This window comes from Lepidochelys kempii, chromosome 24 (genome assembly GCF_965140265.1).
Source record: "Lepidochelys kempii isolate rLepKem1 chromosome 24, rLepKem1.hap2, whole genome shotgun sequence".
Lineage (NCBI taxonomy): Eukaryota > Metazoa > Chordata > Testudines > Cheloniidae > Lepidochelys > Lepidochelys kempii.
The window spans coordinates 6,573,446-6,582,835 of NC_133279.1; the positions used below are offsets into that span (position 1 = coordinate 6,573,446).

Genomic DNA, 9,390 nt, shown 5'->3' on the forward strand with positions numbered 1-9,390 from the left:
AAACGTGGAAGGCTGGGGAGAGACTTAGGTTGGGGCTGTCAAAAGAACTAAGTGATTAAGGAGCATTCTCCTTTGAAAGTCAATGGGACTTGTGCTCTAAAATCATGTGGGTTTGTTTACATAGATCATCCATGTTCTGGATGTTAAAATTATTCTAAATCATTATAGTACACCTCTGTGCCATTGGAATGCACAGAAATTCTACAAGAAATGTTGTACTCTCTATAGATTCTTTAACCCACCCCTCTAGTATCTATCAGCACAGCACATCCTCCTTGGAGGCGTTCCTCACTGGAAATGACCAAGACACTGTACCCAGTCACCGCAGCAGTGCACTAGGCATCAGCCTTTGGGCCTATGAGTCAGGATTTTATTTTAATTTTTTTATGAAAATGATCTTTGCCGAATATCTTGTTTTATCTTCCCTAGGTAAAATGTTTGTATTAAAATTTGGAATTGAGAAAACAGCCTTCTTTAATAGGACATCAGTGTTGAATATATATGATAGTTTGGAGACTTTTGCTGGATTTTAATTGTATTTCCATTCACTTGTACAAAGTTATACCTGGGTTTTTTAGCATTTAGGCTGCAGAGCATAGATATTATCAGATTTAGTAAATTCTATTGCTGAGCTATCCATTCCATCTGTGGCAGTTGGAGACCTGATGGAAACTGACTATGACGATATTTTATTTCTCCAGTGCTAGGAGTGCAGTTATTTCTGCACCAGACTCAGCGGATCCAGTTTGTTGAAGTTAGTGACACCGCAAAGATCCACTGTTCTTCCACAGAAAACTTGGAAGGAGGAAGTAGCATATTATGGTATTTGAGAAGAGAAGGCGAGACACCCACCTGCATTAAGCGCTGTTTGGATGATCAAAATGTAAGTAAATTTGCTTGCAAACATGAGACACACAGCTCGACACTGGAAATCAGCAACGTCCAAAAGACTGAGTCTGGCATTTACTACTGTGCATATAGATACAGCAGCTACCTGATTTTTGGGAATGGATCCACGCTGATTGTTGGAGGTAAGGAACCATAGCTTGTTTAAGGAAATTAATAACTGATTGACAAAGCATATTTCATGTTCCCAGAGCTGGATTTAGGGGGCAGGTGATCCAAGTGATCCCTTGAGATGCTGGGCTCGGAGGGCGTATGGCTCAGGGTGCTGTTTTTGCAGTTTGCGAGGGCAAAGGCGAGAAAAGTGACCTTTTGCACAGAAGGACGAGGGTTAACATTCTTAGGCTGTCACCTACTGTGACACTAATTAATAGTGGTCACCCAGTGTTGGTGCACAGTTCAATTTCTTGATGTAAGTACATTTGTTATTTTTAAAATTAAAAAGATTCTAGAAGCTCAGAGGAAACGTATTTTTTTATTTGCTTATATAGGGCATGAATCAATACAGATTTACGGATCCTAGCATGCAAATTTATCGGCTTATATGACAGGGATAAATCATGCATGCAAAGTTGTGAAATGGGCTACAAATGCAATAAAAAAATAAGGTATTCAAAAGTTTAAAAAATGGAGAGGTGGGGCACTCCTCGCCTCGGGGGCCCATTGGTCTAGGGCTAGCCTTGCATGTTTCCAGTAAAATGTAATTATATACCATAGCTATTGATGAAGGGCTAAAGGGAAAGCATACTTTAAAACAAAAAGATCAGCTAAACATTAAATGCTATGAGTACAGAAGGAATATCATACACATATATTTTATATCCAAAAGGTAAAAACTTGAAAGTGCCGGAAAAAAACTATTGAAGTTACTCTGTGACTGTTCAGGGCACCTAGGAGGGGAATATTTCCAACCTAAGAGCCATGACTGCATGAAATTATATTTCAATTTAATGAAAAGTTCTCAAGAGTGCATTTCTTGATAAAAGAGCACACAATTTCCATTCTGGCTAATGTAAGTATATATTATGCTATATTCCAGTTTAATCTTGGCATGGTGATTTCATATTTCCTTCTTCTTCAAGAGATTTTTTTCTTTGAATTAATGTCTTAGTGAAAGATTAACATCTTTAGTCAGACTGCAGCTTCTTTGATTATCATACTGAATTCTCCTGTTGGTGTGAGAGACAAGCTTTTGAACTTACACAGAGCTCTCCTGCAGATCTGGGAAATTACACTCTGAATTTATTTCCCAGACCTGAAGAAGAGCTCTGTGGAAGCTTGAAAGCTTGTCTCTCTCACCAACAGAAGTTGGTCCAATGAAAGATTTTACCTCACGCACCTTGTGTCTGAGTGAAAGGTTAACATTTTTAATCAGACTGCAGCTCATCTGACTATCACACTGAATTTGCCACACCTCCTTTTGCTCAGACAGTTATACAAACAGCAGCTGGGTGATGCTTCTGGTCCCATTTCCACATGGCAGTCAAGTCACTGGGACAGCGAATCTGGCTTGTGTGATCCATGGAGTGTCCAGCCCGGTCCATGTTTCCTGGAGTGTTTCTGGGGAGCTGCGGGAACAGGGGCTGACACGCTCATTGAGAGCAAAGGATGGATCTTTAACCCTCATAAATCACATCAGCGTCCCCATGGACACCTGGACCAGTGGGAAGAATTTCACCTGTGAAGTCAAATTCAACTCTTCCGGCAGTAGTGTGAAGAAAAGTACCAAATATTCTGCAGCTGAGTGATATGATATTTGAGGCAAAGGGAGACTCTGATGTTAAATCGGTGTCAAGTGGGCACAATCCGAGTTGCTTCTACGTAACTTTCCATCCCAGAAAGCTGGAATATTTTATGTCAGAATTAAAAGTAAGCAGATTTGCAGATTATTTGGGGAAAGCTAAACTGAGACATTAAAAAGACCCCAAGACATTATAGCTCAGATTTCTAGAGCAGCTTTCACACAGATTGTACCTATAGAGCACTGTAAAGAATTAAGTAAGAACTACTGGGGAGAGGTGAATACAGAGCCGGGATTGGAAGTTAAAACCAGAGGGTTTAATGAAAAAGTTCAAAAAAGATTCTCACCTCCTGACCGTCCACTGGTGTCAGCTTCCTCCACAGCCCATCCCAGCGGGTGTGCGTCACAGACGGTGCGCTATGCCGTGGCCATGTTCCTGGGGGTGTTGCTGGTGTCCCTGAGCCTGGCCTGGAGTCACTGCTGTTCTAATCCAGGTAATCAGCACACTACAGTCCGTCCCAGGTGTGGAGACGTAGCAGCAGCCCTATTAATAGTGGGGCTGATTTCCCACAAAATAATTGAAAACAGTTCTCTCAGCTCCTTCTGTTTGTCCCCATTGAGCATTTATTCCTTCCTACATTAATGTAACGCAGCAACGCTTCTGTAGCGACGAGTGCTGTATTCAGCCAGGCGCGGTGCTTGGAACCGCCTGTGCATCTGATGCCTGAATATTCTATTTCTATCACTCATCATTTGCTTTATCACACAGGGCAAACTTCTGCCTGAAATAAGCAGGTTTAACTCCCATGGCTGGGCAAATTCTGTTTGGATGGAACCAGTGACGTAAATTACACAGCAGAGGCCTGGTTAGCCCATCAGTTATAATTGGACAACTCCCATTGAAGTGGCAGGATAATCTGGGCCTGGGTTTAAATTGATCAGAAAACAGCTGTAAGGGGTGAAGAAAAATTTTAATTTCCTCTAATGAGCCATTGACTGGGTCTTCAAAACGAATGAATTTAGGATGCAGATGGTTCCAATGCCCTAGTAATTCTGCTAAACCTGGATTTGGCCTTTTCTGACTCATATGGAAATTCAGCAAAAGAACGAAAGCCACAGACTCAGAGGATGAATTGGGTACATGAAAAACCGTCTCAATCCTAAACTCCTTTTTCAACCAACTGCTGGACTTTTAAAGGAAGATTCCCACGATCGTTTCAGTGCTAATGATGTGCACTGTTTGAAAAGTGGAATTTTAAATAAAGCTTAACAATCTGTTTTTAAATGTAACTGATTGTTATGTCCAACTGCATCAAAGTTTGGCTAATTAACCTTGCGTGGAGGTGTCTAATGTTGCTAAATGTTGTCAAACCAGGGTCAACCGCTTATGCCCAACTGGAGTTTGATTCAAGGAATCACAACCAAAGCACGGAGCAGTGACCAGTGAAAGGGAAAAGCGGGAAATCGTAGCCCAGACGGGGATCCAAGCTGGACACTCACAGCTGTTTCACTGCTCATCTCAATGACAGGACCGTCCTGTAAGGTGTTGACTTTCTGTAAAAGCTGTTAGTTTGTTTTTACTGCTTCTTACTGCTCTTCACTGCTGCTGCATGTGGCTCCGTTCCACACTATATCTGAAGATTAACTCACTTGCCCACCTGGCCTATACGGAGCAGGAAGTCACAAAAAGAACCAGACCCTTGAAGGTGGGAGATTTCCTAGTGTGATATGAAGGACATTGTCCTGCAGATATCATGGCAACATTTTGCTGTGTTTCTGGACAAATTCCACCCCTCTGTGGGTGCAGAGGGTCCCAGACCGCAGGAGCAGTGCGGTGTCACTTCATAAAGGGGGGCGGGATTGCAGGAGCCTGCGTGTAACTTACGCGCTCCCTGTACGCCCCAGAGATTGGCTCTCTGCTCAGTGTGGCCCACGGGAGAGGGATGGGGTTAGCAGGGAGTGAATCCACCACTACACCAACCCTCTAGACAACAGCCCCTGTGGAGCTGGGGCACAAGGGCCACAGAGTCCCTGCTCCAGCCCTGCTGTTGGGGTAGCAGCCGTGGAGTGGCTCCACCACCGTTCTGGGACCTGTGAAGGAGACGATTCTTCCCCTCTTCCGCCCTAGAGATCCCAAACTCAGTTCCACAGGCTGGGCACTGGTAAGAGGAGGTGGGGCTCAGGGCCTGCCTTACTCACACAGGCAGTCGCCGTGAACTCAGCTACTCTCATGTCTAAGCCGAGCCCTTGGTGGTTTTGAAAGGGGAGGTGGGAGGTTGATACCCACGAGAAATTGAATCTCCCCCCGACTGGGCTTGGGACTCAGGTGTGTTACCGGTCACAAAAGCTGGACCAGAAAAACCCAGATGCAGAACCAGCCTTGGCCCCCTGACATGCACAGCAGGTGGAAGGGGCAGAACCAGACAGAAGTGACACTTTCCAGCTGGGTGGAGGCTGCTTTTGGATAAAAGCGCTAAATAAAAAAAACCTTAATAATAATTAACGTTTTTTGTTCTACAAATAAAAGCACACAACTCATATTTTAATATCAGTAGTCTTACCTTTCTAATGTGATGGATGTGCCCTCTCTCCCTCGATCCACCAGCCCCCGAGCTGGGACTGGGAAGGGGGGGGGGTCTCTCCCCGGCAGCTGCAGCCCTGGAGCTGGGGAAAGTCACCTCTTTCTCTGGCCGCTGCAGCCCTGCACGTCCCAAATTCCCCCACCCCCTCTTCTCACCCCACTGCCCCCTCCCATCTACCCCCTAATCCCCCCAAGGCCACCACCTCACCTTACATGTGCGTCTTCTCCAGGGTCCAGGCACCTAATTAGTGGAGCCTCGCCTGCGCGGCTGCACTAATTAGGTGGGTGGCCCTTCATTTTTGTGTGCGGCTGCCCAGGCCTGCACCTTGGAAGGAACTATCCGCAGACCACCTGAATGGAGCTCGCGGTCCACTGATGGTCTGCGAACCACAGTTTGAGAACCTCTGCTCTACTCCATACTCATTCTTACAGTCTTTGGGCCAGATTCTGCTCTCCCTGACCCTGGTGTACACCCAGGAGAACTCTGCTGAAGGCAGCGGAGTTACTCTGGGTTTACAGGGGGTCACTGAGAGTAGTAGGTGGCCCTTTGTATTTCATTTGGGGCCAGGCAATGAACCTCTCACTCCCCCTGGGGAGCCGTTATTCACAGCAGGGGTCCCACTGAAGTTCCAGGGACTGCTCACATCTGTAACTTCTCACCCGTGTGGGCACAGGTGTTACAGTCTGACCCTTACTATCTATATTCTGTTATTGGAGGTCTAACCAGCCCTGTGGCTCACCACGAGGGACAGTAAAAATGTGAAAACACTGGCCTGATTGTGATCTAAGTACTGACCCCAAAGCCGCAGCAAAGCCGCCGAGGGTCAGTGCTTGGATGGGAAACCTCCTCCAGTGCAGGACGTGGCTTAACAAACTGAGCAGGTGACTCTGTCGCCCTCAATCAGCAGCAAATGCCCATCCTGCGGAAAGGGAGCGTGAGGGGGTGTTCACCCCCACTAGACCAGAAGGAGTTAATGAGGCTGAGAAGGGGCCACTTAAAGGGATAGGCTCCAGCTGAGGGGAACTAGGTGGCCTAAATGAGCCCTGAATGATGATGAGCAGGAGCAGGCAGGGCTGGTATAAAGCCAGGAACCTGGCAGCAGAGAAGGGCTGCAGTGAGGAAGGCTACAGTCACTCTCTGGGCATGAGAGAGGGAAAGGAGGAAGCCCAGGGCAGAGGAGAAACCCTGGGGACCCAGGCCCCGAAGGAAGGATTTACCTCGGAGGGTGGTGGAGCAAAAGCCTGAGAGAGGCGGAGTAGGAAAGGAATCGGGGAAGCCCCAGCAAGGCGGGACGTTGCAGACCTTAGCTGCTGACTCAAGAGTCCCTGAACTGGAACAAGGAGCAGAGGACAGGCCGAGGTTCCCCTCCCAGCCACTGGGGAAGTGGCACTGTCAGGGCAGTGGGTTTGGTGATTCCCTAGGACAGTTTGTCCTGTGGCACTTTGATCCCCTGGCAGGGGGGAAACACCCAGTGACTTGGCCAGAGGGCCAAGGCCTGAAGAGGGAGCAGTCAAGCCAAGAAGAGGAAAGTGCAGAGTCCAGAAGAGCGAGTGGGGCTGCGGCAAGAATGAGATGACAGAAGGGGTGTTGGAGCCAGAAGGAGCTAATCCCATGAGCAGCCAGGAGGAGGCGCCCTAGCGGTGAGTGAATTCTGTGATAGGTGCTCTGGTGTGGGAAGTGCCATGTTTGAGATGAGAGGTCAATCCAATGCCTGATCAACCTGCAGGCAATTCACAAATGACCCCATGTGGCTTTTTGCAAGAAGGGAGGTGTCGGCCCAGATTATGGATCAGAGAAACGACCATAGAAGTTCTTGTATTTCAAGCAAACTCACATCACATCATAGCTCATTACAAACATGAAACTTTCCGAATTTCTCTCGCTTTCTCTTTCATTCTTTCTTTTTGCATCTCTTGCTTTTAAAAAATGTAAACCACTTTAGTGAGACTGCATCAGTCACAGAGGAGCGTTTCTGTTCTTGTACGTCAGAGTCACATATTCAGTCTGAAATAGAAAAAGGAAAGATCTGGTGTTATAATTAATTCTTTGTATTAGAGCAGCTTTTGTGTTATAAGAATGTGTGAAAAACCTATATCAATGGTGGAGATTTCTCTTTTGTCCTCGGCTGTTGTCTTTTGTCCTGGGTGCTGGGTTTAGTGTGAGCATTGCTGGATGGTGTTGGTGCTTTGTGATATGCATGAGGCCAGACTAGATGATCTGGTGGTCCTTTACAGAAATATACTGTGACGTTATCCGATTAAACTATGACCATGCGGATCACTGTTGCTACCACTGTTATATAATTGTCACAAAGCTTGTACAAACTGTGGCACGTAAGATGTCTATGGAAAGGTTTTGGTTCTCTGAATATGATGTTGCTATTTGCATCCATGTATCATTTTTGTATCTGAAGTTATGAGTATTGGGTCTATGCCTGTATTTCTAATGTGTTTTCTTCTGGGAAACACCAACAAGATGTTTAGCCAGCACATTGTGAAGGACGCATTCAAGTTAAGTGGCTCATCGAAAGGACACTTAACTCACATGGACTGTCCTGTGAACGCTCTGTCTGGGGTATAGGTAATGGCTTCTTTTGTGACTAAGCGGAATCAGGCAGGGACGTGTGACTTGACCATGTGACTCCAAACTCCATCTTTTACCTGTAATTTTCCACTAGCTGTGCTGAGTGCTTTGTTTGAAACAATGGATTTCCCTGCACATGGCAGAAGCTATAAAAGGCGCTGGAAAACCTCCAGTTTGCCTCTTTCCTGCTCAAGCCTCTGGACTATGGACTTCTACTAACGGAAGCATTATTTCTAACCAAGAGACTGAGGACCTTCCAATGATTTGGAAGCAACCAGAGACTTGACTTAAGCCTGCAGTTTATTCCATCACTGCTACATGCCTGAACCAAGAACTTTGCAATTATTGTATGTATTTGATTCCTTTAACCAATTTTAATTCTCATCTTTCTTCTAAATAAACCTTTGATTCTAGATACTAAAAGATTGGCAACAGCATGATTGTTGGGTAAGATTTGACTGATATATTGACCAGGGTGTGTGGCTGGTCCTTTGGGATCCGAAGAACCCTTTGTTTGATGAAACTGGTTTTAAGGAACCACTCATCTGTAAGTCTCGTGCTTTGGTGGTGATACAAGGACTGGAATACCTAAGGAAACTGCTTTTCTGACTTCTTGTTAGCCAGTGTGGTGAAACAGAAGTTGTGTTGCTTGTTTGGTATATCTTATGGGGGAATAACCACCAGTTTTGGGGGGTGTATCTGCCCTATTTCTCAGCAGTTTGTCCTGTATTTGGTATTCTCAGTTGTGGCCCACTGAGGCACGGTTACATATACACTGCAGTATTACACCATCCCTAACCTGCAGCCACCTCTGGTGTAGAACCCAGCAGTTCTTTTTTACATCAACAACCCTACACAACACTTCCACTAGAAGAGCAGAGAAGAATAAATTTATATGAAACCTCAGAAATTTCAGGATGCAAAGTGTAGACACTAGAGTTGGACATTGGCCAGGACACTGGTTCTAGTCCCCTCTTGTTAATACAGTTTACCTGTGGGATCTGCCTGATAGGTACTTGATTCCCTGTTTGCACAGCTCTCCCTGTTGGATGAAACAAAGGGATAGTTATAGGGCTGTGTGATGAGTGGCTGTGTTCATAGCAGTCAGAGTTATGACTGAGTGCCTCTCAGTTATGACTGATGGGGCACTTTCTCCAGAGCGAGATCAACAGCTGGATGAGGAGAAGGATGAAAATACAGGGCAGCCCAGCATAGAACACAATCCTACAGTCTCCTGCAGAGAGAAGAGATGCTGAGTATAGAAAACACCTATCAAAACATGGGCTTCTGATCTCTGCATCCCATGCAACTGCATTGGCAAAGGGAGATGTTCCCCGACGCTCCGCACCTGTTGTTCCATGCTCTGCGGAGGTGGTTCTCAACCAGGGGTACACAAACCTCTGGGGGTACGCAGAGGTCTTCCAGGGGTACATCAACTCCTCTAGATATTTGCCTAGTTTTACAACAGACTACATAAAAAGCACTACCGAAGTCTAACAAACTAACAAGCACTACAAACTAAAATCTCAGACAGACCATGACTTGTTCATACTGCTTTCTATACAATACACTGAAATATAA

At 45.8% G+C, this 9,390-nt stretch overlaps 1 protein-coding gene across 1 annotated transcript; it reads left to right on the forward strand.

Annotated features, from left to right (window-relative positions):
* The first annotated feature begins 386 nt into the window (after positions 1-386).
* LOC140902903 (immunoglobulin kappa light chain-like) lies at positions 387-2,651 on the forward strand. Its single transcript, XM_073323494.1, has 3 exons — positions 387-429; positions 702-1,031; positions 2,332-2,651. The coding sequence occupies exons 1-3, from the start codon at positions 387-389 to the stop codon at positions 2,649-2,651; spliced, it is 693 nt and encodes a 230-aa protein (XP_073179595.1).
* Positions 2,652-9,390: the final 6,739 nt, after the last annotated feature.